The sequence below is a fragment of the Hirundo rustica genome, chromosome 9 (assembly GCF_015227805.2).
Source record: "Hirundo rustica isolate bHirRus1 chromosome 9, bHirRus1.pri.v3, whole genome shotgun sequence".
Lineage (NCBI taxonomy): Eukaryota > Metazoa > Chordata > Aves > Passeriformes > Hirundinidae > Hirundo > Hirundo rustica.
Window position 1 is genome coordinate 5927181 of NC_053458.1, and position 20318 is coordinate 5947498.

The following is a 20318-nucleotide window of genomic DNA, read 5'->3' on the forward strand; positions in this document are numbered from 1 at the left end:
TGCAGACCTCCAGTGCTCATTTTGTACACACCAAATCCAAAACATTATTTGTAGAGATCCTGGCAGAAGGAAGCTCATAGAAACTCCTAGTTCCCATGGAAAGTTGACAAATATGAGCAAGTTATCAACATATTTCCACAGCAGTTCTAAATTCATCCTTATCATTCCTGTGCACTCTTCAAATATTGCTACATAACAAAAGCTAAAAATAAAAATTCGCTTTGTTCTCCAGCTCTGCATGGGAAATCCATGCGCCCAGCCCCAAGTCTCCAGCACCACTGCCTGTGCTGTAACCTCGGCATCCATCACACACAAGCATTTCTTTTTCATAGAGAAAACTATGAAACAATTGCAGGTTCTTACAGACTTTCCTGCCTCAGAGAAGCCAGCCAGACCCAGGTTTCCCAGCCATAAACTAGGGAACTGCACAAATGCACCAGCAGCCAGGGCAGGAAGGTCAGTGTTTGCTGTCTCACACGTTTGCCAATTCTTTGATTTTCACTGATGCAGCTTCGACTCCCTCACATACAATCCAGGAGACATTTCAATTTCCTTTCTGCTCCGTTTTCCTGCTTTCCAATCACTGCTAAGTTATTTATCATGTCAATAGCATTGCCAGTATCTTTAATATGTCAGCAGAGTTAAGTAGTGAGCAAGTAAGCACAAGGGCTTCAGAAATATTGTGGTTATCACGCTTCAAGCCAAGCAGAGAACTTAAGACTCCCTGAAACTATTTTTAGTAACCTTGCATTTCCACCAGCATATAAAAACACTGTGTTATATCATGAATAAATACAAAAGAAAAAGAGCTTTTCCCACAACAGCCTCGATGGGCTACTTTTAATTAAAATCAGTTTAATGATTGATAAGCTCTAGTATTTCCAGCAGCAAATCATAAGTGGTTGACTGTTTCCAGAGACAGTGAAAAAACTGAATATAACTACATAAGCTAGCACAGTTAGTTGGTTTACTGGTTGCCAACACAGGAAAAAATTGAGGGTTTAACATGTAAATTCAAGAGCAAAAACTAAATCAGTATTTTGTAGGACTCAAAGTTCAGCTATATAAACTTAGGGAATCACTGTTTCCAAGGCTTGCTTTTAGCCTCTCACAGAATTACTTTTGACATACTTCCTACATCAAAAGGAACAAGCAGGAATTTTCAGTATCTGATTAGTATTTAGGAAGAGGATGTCCCATATATCAACTCCATACAGTTGCTACTTGAAAAGGTTCTTCACTTGTGCCTCTTAAGCAAACGGAGGAACACTGCAAATACCGGTAGCCTCATGTCCTTCCTTTGCTCCCTGGGCTCACAGAGGCAGCAGAAGGCAATTCCATGTGCCCAAGCACACACTTGTGGAGACACCTCCTCCTTATAAACAGAACAAATCATCTGCAGCTGATCAGCCATAACAACAAACAGAAGTTTCATTCAACACCAGAGAGAAAATAGGAGTGAGTGTAGGGAGTGTGAAATCCTAGAGCTCTAACAGGACCCTCCCCAGCCCTGCATGTCTTCCTTGGTCACCGTCACCAAGAATGCCGTGCTGTCTCAAACAGCTGCTGCATCCACCTGCTTTCCTCAGCCAGTGCTGGTAGGAGGAGCAGACAACACACAGGAGGGAGCATTTCCTCTTTTGCACTGTTATTTTATTTTGTAGTAAGATCCACGTAGTATATAAAATATAACAGGAAAAACTGAACGAAGCCTAGAAAATTAACCGAGGAGTTCAGCTGACGAACCACTACAGCTCTACTTCTGTGGGTTCATGAAGTCTCCAGAACTCATGGACTGCTTGCTTGTACTATTACAGTTCTCTAGCATATGAGCCTACACCAAAAGCTGATATGTTCCAATTAAGCCATAGTTAAGTGACAGATGTAGAGAAAAAAAAAAAAAAGTGGCTTTTGTAAGCCACAGCTGCCCCTGACAGAGGTTACAATGATGTCTAACTAAACTGTAATGCACATTACATCAAGAACCTTGAAAGAGCCTCTGAGAAAACGGCTTCACATTAAGCATTTTAAAGAAAGGTCATAAATACTGCACTGTACCAACAGTACCTCCCAATGTCCTCCTTATGCCTGAGGAGCATTTGTGTTTTGTAAGAAGCTACTATATAGATGACACCAAACCTAGAGGTAGGTTATAGGCCAAGGTAAGTTACAGGCAAAAAAAAAATAATGATAAAAAAAATCCCTTTAGAGCTAGTCACTGCACAGACTGCCCAGCAGGAAGCAAGGCAAAGTGTCAACAACTCTTTCCTCCCACCCTAAACATTGCTCACACAGTGCATTTAGTTCCTAGCGCCCTAGGAATGAGAGTGGACCATCAGCTGCTAGTAAATGCAGTCATGCCAAGAGAACAGCTTGAAGTTATTCAAGCAAAAACCTGTTACTGTGCAAAACCGGTGCACTGGACTGTTACCAACCAGACTCCAAGCTTAGGAAGTGACCCGACAGTAGAGAACCAAGGTGTTTTTCTTTTGACTGGGAAATACTTTAGTAACCAAAAGGAGAACATACTGCTAAGCCTACATGAAAGGAGTCAAATATCAGCTTGTATCAAAACTTTAGAGACCAAAAAAAGAACCAACCAAAAAAAAAACCCACAAAAAATCCCCAAAACCATCACCACCAAATTGAAAAATAAATTTTGAAAAAGGTTAAAGAAAGCACACTTTGATGAAACCCAAGTTTTAAAAAAATTACTATACCAAACAAGCTGCTGAAACAGCTCATCTCCCCTAAAACCTGGGATCGACACAAGGTTGGTAACAAATATGCATACACTGAGAAACACCTGCAAGTACAATAGTTAGAGCAAATTAACCCCAAGTTTAAATGGTGTAATGCCTTCAGGTCACAAAATGTGGACAAAACATTAATCTTAACTCCCTCTGTGCATTATTTGGTGATAATCAAAGTAACAATGCTGAAGATTCATTTTATTTCTACTTCCAAAGGAAAAGGGTAAATGGTTAAATACGTGTTCTCCAATTTGTTCTCCACTAGACGTACACCCACACACATACACACACCCCTCAAACTGCACTGACATTTCTTTTTGACCAAAAGAGTAGATCCTGGGAGTAAGTGCAAAATGCAAAATCAACTGACAGAAAATGCTGAACAAACAGCATCATAAAAATACAAAATATTTATATTACTGAACTATTAACAGATGATGTTCTCTGTTTCTTTAAAACTTTGGAACCACATAGCTGATTTCTTAAATCTAGTCCATGCCAGCTTCCAGAACTATTAATGTTTTAGTTAGCTTCATTCTTTGATGCTTCATCAAAATTTTCTACGAGATCTGAAAAAGATGAAGACATTTAATACAGTAATGCCCAGTAAGATTACCTTTGTAAGTTCAATGAAAATGCACATAATTACAGGAAAGGTTAAGTAGTACTTAATTACACTTAGGGAAACCATTTCTTTATGGGCAGATTTCAAAAGGCTTTAGAAAATAGAGTTTGTTTAAACGTACACAAAGAATTAGAAGTGCAGAAATACTCCAACAGTGAAAATTCTAACATTAAATGATTAAGAGCTGATTTTCAAAGGTGCTCTACTAGCTGCAGTTGAGTTTTGAGCATCAACATTCTTTAAATGCCTGGCATTTCAGAGAACTGAATTTTATGCAAGGTCACAAAGAAACAAACCACTGCCAAGGCACAAGGAATTGAATCTCTGGTCCACATGCATGTTTTAGCTAACACACCATCCCGAAGGATACAGTGGAAGGTAGTTATTGATAAAACAGTTATTCACCTGCAAATAAAGAACTTACCATACTTACTTTCAGACACTGACATAAGCCTTTTTTCTTCTGCTACAGAAATAAAAATTCCCTTCCAGACCCTGATATAAAAACAACCTGATAACTATGCCAATTATGTCATTCTGTAGTCCTGAACCCCTGTTTGGATATTTAGATACCTGTTCGAGCTCACTGAAAGTATTTTAACCTAGCTTCACTCAATAATTAAGGTAGTTGCATAAGGTAATCTCTTTTTCAAAAGCTGGAGTCCCAAGTTGTGATTTAATGCTGTCCTCTGTAAGAAGCCTCCCTTAGCAAGCAAGGAGTATAATCACATCAAAAGCTACATTAAATTTACATTTATATATTGAGTGGACATAAAAGTGTGTATGTACCTGGGACATCATCATCTTCTTCATCAATATCTTCAGATTTTGGTGCTTTACTGTCCAACACTATAAAAAGAAATTTGGTGCTGAGTTCTCACGATACAGAATCAGGGACAACAAATCACACAACAAAATAAAAACCATACACGTGAAAAAAGCAAGCATTTCCCCAATCCCCAGCAGAAACAAACACACAAATGACCAGGCACTGAGAGTTAACAGCATGACCAATAAGTGTCCTTGGGGACATTGTGACAGCAAAGCATTAGCAGAGCCATTTTCAGATGCTAAGGGGTATTCATAAAGAGTTTGCAAAGATCAAATCATACAGAGAACCCCCAGCATGACTCAATCTTCTAAGAGAAGTCACGTGATTCAATAATATGGCACCCACCAGTGACCAACAGATCACAGGATTCAAATATGCTTATGATGATCCATCTCTCTAAATTTTAGAAGGATTTAAATTTTACATGTTACTAAAGAAGAAAAACAAACCTTTTACTTAAACTCTGAACATGAATGTTGGAGAAATTTAAACTGATTTAAAAGGAATCTATTTGTTGAAAACCTTAGAACAGGTGATGTATATTCCATTCCAAACACAGACAGCTGCAACACATCCAACTACAGTCAACTTAATGGCCATAACAGTCGAAACTGGAACTGTACCTAATCTTCATTTAACTGTAAAATTACAGTAATAGCTATACCACATACTCCCCTCCACCCATACTCCAGGTTTTAAAATTAATAGAAAATAAAAAATCACGTGCATAACTGATTTGGTTTGTTTTTTTTAGTTTTCCATTAAAATTTTGATTTTTAATTAGTTTTTTGAAGTCTTGGTTAAATTCCAAAGCCAACTGCAGAGCAAAAAAACATATTTCTTCTTCTATAACTGCAATAGAAATGTTTTGTATAAACAAAGAAAACAGAATAGATGCCCTGACAAAAAGAACTGGTTGAGTTTTTCCAAGTAAAAACATGAACTTGCTTTCCCCTAAGCATTCTGCCATACACAGCTGTACACCTGCTATCACAGCATGTCAGACTTATCTATTTCTTTTAAATCAGGGCCTGCCTATGTAATCTTGAATCAACAAAGATAAAAATAACGTTCTTCCCCCACCCTCTACTTCCACTACAGTGGCAAATAAATAAAAGCACACACACACCACTGACTTTTAAAGTCACATGCTGTTGTTAAATTTGGGTTAAAACTTTTAATACTTTGTATGTCCCTTAAGCCAGCTGTGAAAGATTCCAAAAATACCTACCTTGTCTTGGGAATTGTTCAGCTAACTTCCTGAGACTTGTTAAGCTGTCAGCACCAAGCTGGCTTAAGATGCCTGGAAGCATTTCTGTGATCGGTTTAGCCTCTGCATGACCAGTAATTGCAAAAGTGTTGGCAGAGAGGGAAGCTTGAACCTTGGGGTTGTTGAAGTGAATAACTGTTCCATCGTCTTTTATCATGTTCACCTGTTTAAATGTATGAATAACATTTACCAAAGTGTTGCAGCATCTTGTTACACAAGCATAATAACTGAAATCTAGATTGAAAATATTAAAAATTACGGAACTAGAACTCCTGCTAAACGATAATATAACCATGATAAAAGCATCTGGAATTAACACCATCTAAATTCAAAGCTCCAACAGCAGCACCTTGCGGGTATTAAGCAATTGCCTTTCACAGGTACCTGTGCCACCTACCAGGAAAATGCTCCTGCTTCTGCCCAGCTGGCAAAGGCACAGGACTCCCACTGGCTGAAGGCAGGGATGCACACACAGCACTGGGGATTATGTACCAACAGCACTACAGCTGACTTCCAATACCTTCCCAATAATTCCACAAGGGCTCTTAAGACTAAGGACACCACACACTGGTGATAACTACTTTTCTTCCTCTTCCCTAGCCTTCTGAATCACCAAGAATTCTGTTTTTACAGCCAGGGTAGTGGCATGCTTTAGAAAGCTGAAAAGCTTTTTCTTCAGGGCGTGACTAAACTATAATGTGAAAAATAATTCTGTCTGACCGTAGGGAAAGAGTTCTATCCATCCAACAAAACAGTGGTATTAAGCTTATGTGAAAAAATTATTAAGCAATGTTTTTAAGTTACAGGGAGAAAAGAGGGATTCAGAACTAAAGATGAGACTTAGAATACAAAAACATCTAAGTTCTCAATCCTCCCACAGCAGCAGAGTTCCAAATACGTTTTGAACAGGAAATCCAGGTGTGTTGCTTTCTTGCAAAACTAAGCAATGCCCGGTCCTTTGCCCATGGGGAAATGGTAAAGGCTCCAAGCACAGTCATCCTGTTACTTAAAGGCCTCTTTCAAAATGACACAAATGTGTTACTCATGCTTGACTCAACATTACTCTTCCATCTGCACGAAGCTTACCAAGGTCAACTTGCGTTCACTTGAATAAAACATTCCACAATTATGTCACTTACTATCAAGGTAGAGATGTTTTGCATCATCTTCCTACACGCTGAGATATTTAAAATCCTTAATAACTGCATCTGAATAATGATCCTGTGCTCTGTGCAGAAAAAAAACCCTGAACATACACTAAGAACCATGTCTTTCCTTAGTTCATATAGCTCTGTTTATTTGTATTAAGCTTAAGAAAACAAACTGAACTGTTTCTGTAACAGAGGTCTGAAAACTTACAGTCAAACCACACTAAATCTGCATTTGCCTTTGGAAGGGAGGAATGCACTTAGTGACTTCTGCATGCACCTTGCAATCCTGCTTCAATTAATTAATCACAGATTAAATATTGTACTTCTTTAACCAAGTAGTGCAAGTACTACAGCCACACTGAGCTCATGATGGAGGAACATCCTCCCATGTATGAGGGTCACTCTCTACACTGTTATGGAAAACATGTTTTATTAATACATGTAAATTAGAGGTATTCAAGGAACATCTGAAACCTTCACGTTCCTACTTATATTAAAACAGAAGCTGCTTCTGTAGAGTCTCTGCAGTGTTTTAAAATACATCTCCTGTAACTACTGCAAACAATTCCAGCAATTTTTGTGAAGCAAAAGGTCCTAATTTTGATAATACAGACTCAAGTCCTTACTCATGCACAGTCCATATACATTCACTGCTCTTCTCTTTAGAGCAGGTAATCAACTTCACAAAAGTCAAGAATGAAGTTCTGAAGTTTGATTCTGCAATGAATGCAAGACACACACACAGCACAGAGCTTTACTACCTTCATCACACGGCCTGGCCAGCAGAACCTTCACCTTTCCTTCTCCAGGTTCATACATACTCTTGCCAATGAGACAACAATACATCAAACAGCTTTACCTCTCAATAACCAGATCTCTATGGTTTTGTTTGGAAGATAAAACTGTTGCCAAAAACAAAAGCAAACCCCAGAATACCACCACCAAAATAAGAGAGTGAATTGAATTTCAAAAAGGAAACACTTGTTTTTTTAACTATACCTCTTCAATGCCAGCAATGTTATTTACTGCCAGTTTTTTGAGGGAACTCTGAAGTTTTTTGTCATCTGCTGTAGCTGTTCTGTGCACCACCTTCTTCTTTCTGCGAGCTGTTCCCTGGGAAGAATCAAGAGACAACAGTCAGCTCTGCTCAAAATCTCTCAACACTAATTGCATAAGTCAAGCCACAGGCTGAGCAACATCTTTCAAGTTACGAGACATTCCTGTAGACAAAAATGCTTCTCGACTTATTTCCCTTTACCTACAGCTTTGGCCATCATTACCAATTTTAAGTTTTTTCTTAAGCCTAAAAGACCAAAGGAATACCAAAGAGCAGCATATTTTCCCTTCCTCTAACCCACACTACAAAAACACTACCTAATATTAAGCAATACATAAAGTTTCCCCTAGGTATTTCTTCCAAAACAAAGCACACATACAGTGATTTAAATTGTCCCACTTTGGCAAGTCATTAACACTTCCAGAGCGTTCCACAGACAGCAATTTTGGAATTCCTGCTTTGCAAACTTTTGTATAATCATCTCTATGACAGAGGATGAGCACCCACACTAAACAAACTACACGGCTTTTTATTGGTCACAGTAACTAGCTCAGAGAAAAGAAAGAGCTCAGTGCACAGCCAGTGCCTGAAGTAGGCACAAAGAAGAGAATCTCCAACAGGGAGACCAGAAAGGCAGAACTGGGACACCCAAGAGGTGAGCCTAGCTGGAGCTTTCACAGGTCACAACAAGTCATTGAATTGAAACAATGCCTGCACACTGGAAACTGCTCATCCAGCAGTTGTGCACTGAAAGAAACTTGCATTTCAGGTAGCTGCACTACAGGCCAGATCACACAAAACCTGTATTGGTCAAGCCTGAGAATAATTTTTTTCTTCCCTTTCTTTGAGCTTCAGCCCATGTTTTCAAAAGCATCTCTGGTGGTTTTCTTACCTTTCCTCCTATTCGGACCTGCGCTTGAAGCTTGGCCAGTTTTTCTTGGTTCATAGTGCTACGTCTGAAGAGCAAGAACAAGTTCAACTTAACCATCAAAAACAATAACAAAAAACAGTCACGGTCCATTTCAAGAGTACTCTTACAATTGCAATGGGTTTTTCAAACTTCTAGAACATCACCCAAAATCGTGTATCAAACAAACACACACAAAAAGAGCTTTAAAGCCACACCACCTAATCAATCTGTAGTGGTCCTGCAGTAGGTAGGACCCACATTTAGTTGAAGTGTCTGTGCCACGATGAGGCAACTGGACAGGACATTTCATTCTGCATCAGGCCGAGGAACCAGACCCGAACCAGCACACACATGACAACCGGGTCTGGGAAAACGCCCGTATCTTTATGAGGGCCCAGGGCCAGATTCATCACTTAACTAGCTGGAATAGTATTCATGTAATGAATCTATGATCCTTATGATTAATAAGCAAGACCCAAACTCCGTGAAGTTCGTGTATGGACATATTTGCTACATGAACTTCTGGTAGCTCCTCATTCAATACAGCGACTGCGAAGTTAGTCCAGTGCTTCTCCCACGGGTTAGGTGGGACCTTTAAATGCTGAAAGCCCTGAAAATCCATAATGGGTGAAAAAACGCCTCAAGCGAAAGGAATGCGTTTCGCCGCTCTGCCCCAGCGAGCATCAGTGATCCCCGGAGTGACGGGGAAGTCTCCGCATGTGCTTTGTGCCGGAAAAGACCGGGCGGAGAGCGGGAGCGAGGCAGGGATCGGCGCACGGGGGAACCCCGCGGGGCGGCGGGAGAAGGGACTCAGGGGGGTTCGCTGGGGAGCCCCAGGGCACGGGGAGCGGGAGGGGAACGCGGCTCATCCCTCAAGGGCCGTGTAATCGCGGTCCCACGGGTGAGCCGCGGCCTCGCCAGCCGGGGCAGCCCCCGCACAAGGGGGTCGCTCGCTCGGCCTCTCCTCGGGGAATGGCCCAACACGGCCCAAGGGGACAGGATCGAGCTGCCGCGGCGCACCTCCCGCCTCAGGCCGGCGGGGACGCGGCCATACCAGGACACGGAGACACCGTGACACGGGAACAGCGGACCCCCTCACCTGAGCGCGGCGGAGCACCCGCTGCCAACACGCGGCGAGAACAAGATGGCGGCCGAGGAAGGAAAGAGAGGCGCACAGAGAAAGGAAGCGCCGCGCCACGTGACGGCGCCAACCCGCCAGGCGATTTGGTGGAGACGCCCACTCATTTACATAGAGGCGGGGCATCGTGCGCAATGGCTCCCGGGAGTTGTAGTCTCCAGGGAGCAGCAGTCGCCGGGGCCCCAGGGCAGGGAGCGGTGCCCTTGTGACTCAAACCCGAGATGCGGCGCTTCCAAAGGCGTCTCCATTCGCTCTGTCCCCCTTAGTGGAGCCTCCCTCACACGCTGCGCTTGCGGTCGGTTTCGCCTTCCAGACAGCTGGGCAACTCCAGAGAGCAGCGCGACAAAAGAGTTTATTTGGGAAGGAGAAAATAAATTCGAAACCACCCCCCTCCCACCGCTGCCTGCTCCCGTCGGGTTAACGCTGGGGTTTGTTCAGGGGGAGTAACCAGGCCTCTGGGGCCCCGGTGCAATGACCCCTGTGCCGGGGGTCCCGGCTCCCTGTAAGGAGCTGAGCTCATCCCGAGCCCCCCACACCGTTCCCACCGGCATCCCCGGGCCGAGCCGTGAGGGCGGCGCACCGCCTACATCCGCCACACATCACTTCCTGGGCTTTAAAAAAACGGGGAAAAAAAAAAAAAAAAAAAAAAAAAAAAAATCCAGCTAAGCGCGTTCTGTCCTGTCCGGAGGTCCGGGACCGTACTCGCGTGCCGCCGCTGCCCGCGCCGACACCATGAAGGCTCAGCCCGCGGCAGCCTCCGTCCTCTGCCTGTGCCTGGTGCTGGCGGCCTGCGCTGCCTCCGCCGCGGGAGGGCTCGGAAAGGGTCAGACAAACGCTTTCCTCGGGCTTTCCCCAACTTCTGTCCCCACTCGAGGCGGGTCCGGTCCCCTCAGCTCGCGGAGGCAGAGAGTGCAGCTTCGGGGTCTGGAGGTGCGGGGGGGGGCTTCGCGGGGTCTCCGCCGTCGTGGTTCGGTTCCGGCTGAAGCCCTTCTGAGGGGCTCCGCGGAGCCCTGGGGCAGCAGCCCCTCGGTGCCCCTGTACCGGGAGCCCCGTGCCTGCCCAGCCTCCGCCGGGCTCCCGGCAGGCGATGAATGGCCCTTCCCTCCGCCCTCGGCTTCCCTAGCCCTTCGTGACCGCTCCTCACCTCGCTCCTGGCTTGCCCAGACTCCTTGTCTAATTACCGCGTTTAATAGCCCGGTTCACCCGGGGCCTGAGCTTCACCCCGGGCTTTGCCATAGAGGTAAATCTCCTTCTCAAGGCTGGTTGTAACCAATTTGATCAATGACAGCAAAGCTGTGGTGTGGATCCCAGCCAGCCATTCGCCCTTTAATTCCCCAGATGACTTTCATTCAAAAGATACACTTTGTAATGTGTTTAGCAATGCTTTTTAAAACACACTGAAGCTCTCCCATAAAGTGGGGTTTGTTTTAAATATAGAAAAGCTTTCGAAAAGTGTTTCCCAGCTAAAACGATAGAAGGTTTTCCCTGTTTTAACATTTTGGCCTTTGACTGAAATAGCTGACGAGTCAATATTCTGGATAAAAGTGGTTAGTGCTAATCCAGCTGGGTTTTGCTCTGGGATGCTGGACTCGTGTATCCGAGGCTGCCTCAGCAGCTGCTGTGTGGGTGGGAGGGAGCGGGGACAGGCATCCCCACCCACCCTGCTGCGGGCTCCTCTCTCTGTTTGATGTGTTGCATCACTTATGGTCACAGTTGCTCATATCAGCAGAGAAGATCAGGTAACACAAACACTGTGCCACTGTCCTCGCCTCCCGGATGCTGAACTGAGGTCTCCCAGAGACTTGCTGGTGCTGCTTTAGGCTTTCCCCATCTTCTTTGCCGTAGTTGTGTACTGGAGACAATGTCCACTTCCCCCTGTATCAGCACTGGGCAGTCTGTGGCTCCTGATCTCTGTGTAGCTCCCAAAATCTGCTCCCCTCAGCACCTTGGGCACGGCAGGTTCCTGACTAATCCAGACCTTTAGGGATGGGGCAAGCCGTGGCTCATGTTTGGCCATCCAGCACAGTAATTAATTACTGAGACCAAGATCTCTGAAGAGGTGTTCCAAGAGAGTTCCTCTTTGTACAGCTCCTGGATCTCCTCCATCTAAGATCTCCAGGTGGCTTTTGGCCAGTGTTGTGTTGGCTACTAAAAAAACCCAACCCTGGCAGTCACTGCTTTGCAGCTGCTAAACACACACTGACTCACTCCTAAGTCAATTAACATAACAAGACTTGTTATCTGGATGCCTGATAAAATATTTCCTGCTCCGTTCAGTCACTGTAACACTCAGAAATACGTGTAATGGTGGTCTTTCTCGCTCTTCCCTGATACTATCATCAGCAGGAATACATAATAAGTTTAATGCAATTAATGATCGTATGTTAGCCTAGAAATTTTTACGTTTCAGTTTAGTTCATCTTCAGTGGGATTTAGGAAGCCAAATGCTGACATGTTTAATTTGTCATTCATCAGATAATAAATGTTCACAGATTGAAAAAGAACAGAGAATAATCAGAAGGCACTTCAATTTTAATATCTGTTTGGGGGATTTTAGTGTCATCTACATACATATATAGAAATATTCATGAGCATGGTATGTTCTCGTTAATTAATTTCAATGGGATTCCTCATACGACTGTGTGGGCTGTATTTGCAGAAGTCTTTCAGGAGTGGGGCTATAAAAATAGAATATAAAACCAGTTGAAAATACTCTGGAGGGTTGGGCTGTTTTCCTCTGTTAGCTGACATGTTAAATTATGCAGCATTTATAAACCCTTCTCTCTGGCAGGCTTTGGAGATCATATTCATTGGAGAACACTAGAAGATGGGAAGAAAGAGGCAGCAGCCAGGTATGTTTGTTAGTTTAAATACAGAAATGTATCTTCAGAAGCATTCACAAAGGTTCTATTTCAGCCCTAAATTTAACCACAGAAAAGAGTCTATAAACAAAAATGAGGGTGGTTTAGGAGACTCTTCAGATCCGTATAGCTTACTGGAGAGAAAATACAGAATTTTGTTAGCTTTGCTAAGGCACCACCTAGGTTTAATCACTGCAGTCTGATTAAATGACTGAAGCCCTAGCATGTCTTTGAAACAAGAAAATAATTATTTATCACAGTAAAGACAGAGATGGTTCTCAAACACACAAATGCAACTGTAAGTGGTGCTCAGTGCCCTTAAACTCAGCAGTGCTAAAAGCTTCCCTAAAATTTCCTGTGCCTGAATAGATGAGGCCTCAGCATGAGGTATTTTGTTTCCATCTGCAGCAAAAATCTAGAAGTTTAAAAACTGTAGTGAACTGACAGAATCTGGTTTGGGCTAAGCTTAAATTCTAAAAAGAACACTGTCTATGAAAAATAACATCTTGGTGCTTTTTTTTTCTCAGAGTTTCTTCTGCTTCTTGTTAAAATGCAAGAAGGAGAATGGCTTGCTTATAAATTCTACTTATGTTTTAACTTTATAACCTAGATCTGACAATGCTGACATGAGCAGAAATTGCTCATGCCTTCCAGGTTTGCTGTTTAATTTAGCTCTGCTCTCAAACTGCTCCATCTGGCAAGTTCTACACTCCAGTGCAGACATTGAATTAACCCAGATGGTACACTTCAGAAGTCTTACAAGTTTTTGTAACTTGATACTTTAGCATTTGGGGGGGGAAGGGGGAGAGGAAAAAAAAAAATTATTTCAGTATTTACAGTTATAGTTGTAGCATTGCTTTGCAATGCAGCAGAAGAAGCTTTAAAATGAGTGCGGGAGGGATGGCAAGGCTTGAGCTCTCAGGCTTGGGCAGGATTAGTGTTCCTGCTCAAAAAGACCCTGCAGCAAGGGATGGGATGGATGTGAGCCACACTCTCCCCTTTCGTTACTGATGCACAGATCTGTTCGCTGATTTGAGTGCAGGGGTGAGGAACTCGGCAGCATTTGAGTGTTGTTGAAGGATTGGGAGAAATTACTAGTAGCGAAGAAAATATAAACTTAAAAAGTGCAAATTTTTTTTCTGATCATAAACCAGGAGATGAAAAATTACACAAAATTATCTGGGATGCATCAAGTGAGATGCACCGGACCGGTGGTCTAGGAAGTCTCAAACCTTCGATTTCAATTCTGTAAACTGCACAATGTCGTGGGATGGCGGGGACTTCTCGGTTTTAAGTTCCCTGCGGGCGAAGGCGCGGTCCCTTCGTTCCAACAACTGCTGCGATGGCGTTTTTTAAGCGGGACGCGTCGCAGGACGGTGCGGCGGTGCCAGATTCTCCGCGCCCGCGGGGAGGAGGAGCGTGCGGGCCCCGCGCCGGGCGCTCCGCGGGGCCGGGCCGAGCTCTGGGCGTGCGTGTGCCCGGCGGAAGCCGTCGCTCCACGTCCGGGTCGGGCGTGGCCGGCGGGGCGATGCCGCTGGTGGTGCTGTGCGGGCGGCCGGGCAGCGGCAAGAGCCGGCGGGCGGCCGAGCTGCGGGAGGCGCTGGGCGGCCCGGAGCGGCCGGCGCACGTCGTGACCGAGGCGGAGGGCGGCCGGGCGGCGCTGCGGGCCGAGGTGGAGCGGCGGCTGAGCCGGCGGGACGTGGTGATCGTGGACGCGGGCAACGAGCTGCGGAGCATCCGCTACGAGCTGTACTGCGCGGCGCGGCAGGCGGGCACGGCGCGCTGCGTCCTGCACTGCGCCGGCGGCGCGGGCGGCCCCGACGAGCCGCCCTTCGAGGAGCCCGAGGCGAGCTGCCGCTGGGACCGGCCGCTGTTCACGGTGGGCGGGGAGGAGCCGCTGCCGCTGGGCGCCATCCGCGCCGCGCTGTTCGAGAGCGCCCCGCCGCCGCCGCACCGCGCCACCCGCACGCAGCCGCTGCAGTCCTGCGGCTTCCTGCACCAGCTGGACCGCGTCACCCAGGACGTGCTGGCCGCCGTGCTGGCCGCGCAGAGGAGCGGGGCGCAGCCCGGGGAGACCGTCCGCGTCCCCGGCGTGGCCGAGGGGCTGGTGCTGAGCCGGCCCGTGAGCGTGGCCGAGCTGAGCCGGCTGCGGAGGCAGTTCATCAGCTACACCAAGATGCAGCCCAGCGATGAAAACCTGCCCCAGCTGGCCAGCATGTTCCTGCAGTACCTGAGCCGCAGCATCCAGTGAGGCGTCACCTCTGCCGCCCAGCAGTGGCGGCGGTCCCGCCGCGAAGTGCTCGCAGCGGTGAGAATGTGCCGTGAGGCACGGAGCCGCAGAGCCCGGGTCCCGTGTCCGGGATCGGATCGCTTGGCAGCAGCAGCTCTGAGAAGTTGGGCGCCGTGTCCCTGAAGCAGCCGAGGGAGCTGCATTGCTGGGGGCATCTCTAGGGAAGCGGTTCCTCACCCCTGCCTTCTCCCCACTGGCATCTTGCAAAAAGAAGCATCCTCAAGCAAGTTAATTCTCCTGTGGAGACACAAACCCCAGTAATCAAATAGTGTGACGTGAACGTGCAAAAGGTGATGACTGTACTGTAGGGAAAAGTTTTCCCTCCACGTTGGCATGTGTATGCCTGGAAGAAGAAGATTGTTTTTCCAGAGCTGCCTCCAGATAATGTCAAACTGCAGAAGAGACTTCAGGTCCAGAACTGGAACAGGCTGTATTTTTAGGATGTGACTCTTTCTGACTGAGTCCAAGAGAGATTTTCAACTCTGCACTGCGAAAGGGTGCTGGCTTAACAAACTCAAACTTCTCTGTTTCCGGTCTAATAATAAAATGTGTGCCTTAAATGGAGTAAAGTCTTAATTTACCTGCAGGACTGTTTTACTGTAATAACTTGACCATGTCTTTTTTCTTCAAGGTCATCATTATACACCCTTAAAAACACAAATTGCTTAAAGAATGAGTGCTGTCATAGGAAAAATGAGCTAAAATTACAGTATCTGTTCTGTGTGAAACTCAAATCTGTACTGGCTGTGATGGGTAGCTAAGTTTCCAATAATTTTGGGTACAGCTTATATAAACTCACAATCTGGTGGATGCTTCATTCTAATAAAAGGTGGCTTTTGGTTTTAATGTTACGTGTAGTGCTCACTTGGACAAAATGATGAAGCAGAGCAGGAAGGGTTACTTCAGTTACAGTGTCTGTCTGTCTGTCTGTCTGTCTGACACACCAGCTGCTAAGGAGCCTTATGCACTGCACAACTGAGAAATGACCACAAAAAATGGTTTTATGTAAACAAGTTTATCTTACCAAAGTAAAGAGAACAAAGCTGAGAAAACGCATCAATTATCTCAAACCTCTGTGAGGTCTTGCTGAGTAAGAGTTGGTGTTCAAGGATGTGAGCACTTTCATTTAAAATCTGGTTTTACATTTTCTCTTTAAAAAGTGTGTGGCAGTATCGACCACCAGACCATTGAACTCTTTCAACATGAATCACTGATCCTTGATGATAAGAACAATCTTAAAATCAATCTTAAATCTGCCTCACCTCAAGAAAGAAGCAGAATTATTTTGGGCTCTCTACAGAAACAATGAAAAGAAGTGGTTTTTCATCATCAGGGAGAGGGCACTGTCATGATGCCGGCTTTACTAGGGAAATGTGTGTTCTTGCTCCTTACTGCAAACAGATATAAAGCTGATGACATATCGGGTAATTGTAGATGGCAAATTGGTTTTTGAACCATTCTAAATGTTAATGGCTTCATTTCCACCCTTTCTTCATTCTAAAGTTCATTGCTGAACACTGCTAACTAGAGATTTCCTTTCATATCTATTTACAGCTAAAGAAAAACTCATACATCAGTTCTAGTAATTAATGTTGTTGTGTGCAAAGGTGTTAATAATTCATTTGACTTTACCCCCTAATATGGTGCAGAGTTTACAGTTGGAGAAAGCTTGCAGTTTGCTTTGCTTGGCATATCCTGAAAGAAGTATCCATATAGGATGTTCTCTCCAGATACCTTCTTCTCCTTCACCTAGTTTTAGGCTGTTCTTACTGTTCTGGATGCCGTATTCCATTATTATATGGAAACTTAACCTCTGAGTAGCATAGCTAGTAAAGGTAGAAGAATTATTTGAAAAGAGAAATCAAAAATAACTTTGATCCTTTTGTGTTGCACTTTATTTAGGCTGCAGTTCCTCACAGACCCCCTCTCCATCTTAGCCCTGGTACCGGACACGTCCATCACAATTAGTTTCAGCGTACAAATGTGTAGGAAGCCATGCAGGCAGCCACAGGGTTTGCTGGGTTATTGGGTTTGCTGGTTGCTCAGTGGAGGGCCTTAGTCACAGGAGGTGACTGAGACGTGGGCTGTAATGGGGAGAGATTGTCACCCTCTGGATTGCCTTAAGCAGCCGTGAAAATCCATCCTGAGATCTCTCAAGCAGCTGCTGTCATTAACCATTTCCAGTAATCCGGGGGAAAAAAGCACGAGCAGTTGGGTATCTACAAAATCTAAACTAACAAGAGAAAGTCTCTTCCTCTACACAAACAGTTATTGGCTGACAGCTGTAATAAATCGTTATATTACATGTTTTAAGACTGGGAAAACCTTTTTCAAGACAATCTTAGAGCACTACATAATCTCTTTACATCTGACTTATTTCTCATTACATTTAGCCTTTGAGGAAGGCTTGAGTGTTAAACTGTACATGTAATAGAATTTCTTTGACGATTTTCTTTCTTCTTTTTGTTAGTGGTTTGCCTCTGATGGTTATCATCCACAAGTCCTGGTGTGGAGCTTGCAAAGGTAAGTGCATTGGATACTAAAGCTTGCTGAAATTTCTAATGAACCTCTGTATAAAAATCATGTAGCCATGAGAAATGCAAACTTTGCATCCAAAATGTAACTGATGGTATTTGTATTTCATTGAGAGTGGCATAAGATGGCAGTGCCATAGCAAACAAACAAGCTGGCTGTATGGCTGAGCCTTAAACGATGAAGCAGTTGAGTGGGAGTTGTGGTTTGCAGCAGGATTTCTGCTTCTGCTGCACTGCATCAAATATAACCAGCTCTGTTTGTTGGGCAGGCTTCAGCCCATGGCTGCCAAGCAAGAATTGCTCCTGTTCCGAGCCTGGCTGGAAGGGTTGGGTACATGTATTCCATTTACTCACTGCTTACTGAAAAGTGCCACCTCTCCAGAGGGAGGGATGAAGTGGAGATTTTGATACTGACCTGAAAATATTTTCCACTGTTTTTACATACCTCTTATTTTTATATTTTTTTCTTTAGCTTTAAAGCCAAAGTTTGCTGAATCCAAGGAGATCTCTGAACTTGCCCATAATTTTGTTATGGTCAATCTTGAGGTAAGTTGCCTTCTCCTCTGTCCATGTTCTGCTTAGTAATGAAGCATTTGGAATCTGACTCAACTGGTTGCATCCTGTTTTGTGTACATCCTGCACTCCTGAACAGGCATTCAGGATTGATTGATAGAGCTCATTGTTTTAAAAAGACTTTTTTTCCAGTCTGGTTGTTTTAATTGTGTTTATAGACCTGGCTCTCTGCCATTGTCTCTTTACCAGTTTGTACCTTGTGTGGATCAGTTTCCACAAGAAAGGAGTTTATGTTCATTCTCTCAGTACGTATCAAACATCCCTACACCAGAGTGGGGTGGGTAATGCAAATTGACAGACCAGAAAAGATGTTATTATTTTCACAAATGATACTTACGTAGGTAAAAATAGCTTTATTTCCTTTGAGGATACTGCAGTTACTTAGCATTTCTTCAATACATAAGTTGCTCAGGGTAGAAGGAACCTGAAGGCGATAACTTATTTCTGTAAAAGGCACAGTGTTTTGTTAGATGTCTTGCTAATATCTTCCCTCTCTCCTGCCTTGCTGTGGTAGGATGATGAAGAGCCAAAGGATGAAGCCTTTAGTCCTGATGGAGGTTACATTCCCAGAATCCTTTTCATGGGTAAGGCATCCACAGCTGTTGTGTCCTTTCACAACACTGGGTTCTTAACTGTTTCCATCTAAATCTCCTGTTGGATTTCTTATTTCGTAGACCCCAGTGGAAAAGTCCATCCAGAAATCATAAATGAGAGAGGAAACCCCAGCTACAAGTATTTCTATACCAATGCTGATCAAGGTATGTGCCAGGTTGTTTGAAGTGCATTTTGAGTGAGATGAAGCTTTGGCAGTGGAGAGAAATGATGTTACTGTAAAGTTTAACTGGGAGTAGTTAAATACAGTGTGAGTGATTCTCTAATGAACCAGGAAGCTTATTCAGAATCATGATTCACCTTAATACCTACTAAAAGTCTGTAGGACCTAATTTTGTCTCCACTTCTGGCACGGGAAATCATGGAATTTGGATGACCAGCCACACATAGTTGGGAAAAGGGTGCAGGAATGTTTTGGGTTTGGGTTTTTTTTTTTACACGTTAATCTGTACATTGACATTCTGGAACTGTGTTGTTTTAAAACACTTTCATTACCAGTTCACCTTGATGTTTTCACCCTGAGATTAATAATTGGTATCTCTCTGTGTGATCTTTCAGTTGTCCAAGGGATGAAGGAGGCCCAGGAGAAGCTGACAGGCGATGCTTTCAAACAAAAGCACCTGGGAGATGAGCTATAATGAATAGGCTGAATGATACCTTTTCATCGCTTCAAAACTAAGAGGAAATGATTAAACAGACCAAGAATGTAGATGCACTGAAGGGACTTAATTCCCCTGTCAACAATGTTAGGTTAAACCCTGTTTGGAGTTCACACACACACACACCAGTTACAGTGTTTTCTCTGCCTGGCAGTTTGCACTGTGGTGGTTCTTTGCAACTGGGTAATGTGCAAACACATCTCTGTGTGTTTGAGCAACCGCTAATATTTGGTGTTAAAAGGGAGGCGTGTAGGGAAAACACCATTTGAGGACAATGTGATGGGAAAAACTAGAAGTAGCCATCATTTTGACACTAATCAGGGTTGAATCTCTCTTTTCTCACTGATATTATGTGATCCCATAGCTTTTACCGGGCATTCCCATCACTGGGGCATGTTCCTGGGCCAGTTGTTTTCTAGATGTCCAAAACCATGAATTCTGCCGCTACACCAAGAAGAGTACATTTCATGAATGTCCAAGTAGCATGTGAATTATCAGCTCTGCAAATGTATTTTTGTGTAAAACCGTGTGATTCATCTTTATTTGCCTTTGGGCAGAAATTTAACTTTTTCCTTATGCACTCACCTTTTGATTGTTCCATCAAGTGAGGGTGGGTTACGTTGAAGCTTTACAGGGTTTCCCCTTTTATTTGAATGTTTTTGGCGAATGCCTTGCCATCACATTGTACTGTATTTTTGTACCAGGGTGAAAAAATTAAACCTTTTTAAACGTAAACTTGCAGAGGGAGTGTTTTGTGGTGAAGGGTGTAGCTTTACATTCTTGAGTGTGGGGGGGGATCTGTTTTTGTTCGTGTTGCAATGATAAATAATGTTGACTGTCACAACTGAAGGTTTCTCCTTTTTATAATTAGAAGACGTCATTTGTTTTTCCATATAAATACAATTCGGCTGTTCTTGTACTATCCACACTGTTGAAGGCAATGTGTTTATTTGCTGGATCTGAAGAGAATAGAGGGGAGTAAAATCACCCCTCTTGACCTGCTGGGGACGTTTTTTCTAATGCAGCCCAGCATGTTGTGGGCTTCTCTGTCCC

The 20318-nt window shown here is 44.2% G+C and overlaps 3 protein-coding genes across 3 annotated transcripts; 2 read left to right on the plus strand and 1 right to left on the minus strand.

The window, feature by feature from the left end:
- Window positions 1–1631: 1631 nt before the first annotated feature.
- Window positions 1632–10314, minus strand: BTF3L4 (basic transcription factor 3 like 4). Its single transcript, XM_040072318.2, has 6 exons — window positions 9698–10314; window positions 8581–8644; window positions 7631–7744; window positions 5442–5643; window positions 4168–4227; window positions 1632–3322 (listed from the first exon to the last, which is right to left on the minus strand). The coding sequence occupies exons 1-6, from the start codon at window positions 9841–9843 to the stop codon at window positions 3276–3278; spliced, it is 633 nt and encodes a 210-aa protein (XP_039928252.1). The 5' UTR covers window positions 9844–10314; the 3' UTR covers window positions 1632–3275.
- Window positions 10315–10372: 58 nt separating this feature from the next.
- TXNDC12 (thioredoxin domain containing 12) lies at window positions 10373–20000 on the plus strand. The gene is made up of 7 exons (XM_040072319.2): window positions 10373–10559; window positions 12528–12588; window positions 17358–17410; window positions 17894–17967; window positions 18509–18578; window positions 18669–18752; window positions 19165–20000. The coding sequence occupies exons 1-7, from the start codon at window positions 10469–10471 to the stop codon at window positions 19242–19244; spliced, it is 513 nt and encodes a 170-aa protein (XP_039928253.1). The 5' UTR covers window positions 10373–10468; the 3' UTR covers window positions 19245–20000.
- KTI12 (KTI12 chromatin associated homolog) lies at window positions 14126–15733 on the plus strand. Its single transcript, XM_040072317.1, has one exon. It carries the CDS (start codon window positions 14126–14128, stop codon window positions 14846–14848), a length of 723 nt encoding a protein of 240 aa, XP_039928251.1. The 3' UTR covers window positions 14849–15733.
- Window positions 20001–20318: the final 318 nt, after the last annotated feature.

Bases quoted from the DNA above. Each gene is read 5' to 3' on its own strand.
- BTF3L4 (XM_040072318.2), bottom strand. From the start codon at position 9,843: ATGAGTGGGCGTCTCCACCAAATCGCCTGGCGGGTTGGCGCCGTCACG. The intron at 8,645-9,697 runs GTGAGGGGGTCC...CTTGCTCTTCAG, and splicing joins GGGTGCTCCGCCGCGCTCAG to ACGTAGCACTATGAACCAAG. The intron at 4,228-5,441 runs GTAGGTATTTTT...TTCTTTTTATAG, and splicing joins TGAACAATTCCCAAGACAAG to TGTTGGACAGTAAAGCACCA.
- TXNDC12 (XM_040072319.2), top strand. From the start codon at position 10,469: ATGAAGGCTCAGCCCGCGGCAGCCTCCGTCCTCTGCCTGTGCCTGGTG. The intron at 12,589-17,357 runs GTATGTTTGTTA...TCTTTTTGTTAG, and splicing joins AAGAAAGAGGCAGCAGCCAG to TGGTTTGCCTCTGATGGTTA. The intron at 18,753-19,164 runs GTATGTGCCAGG...GTGATCTTTCAG, and splicing joins CTATACCAATGCTGATCAAG to TTGTCCAAGGGATGAAGGAG.
- KTI12 (XM_040072317.1), top strand. From the start codon at position 14,126: ATGCCGCTGGTGGTGCTGTGCGGGCGGCCGGGCAGCGGCAAGAGCCGG.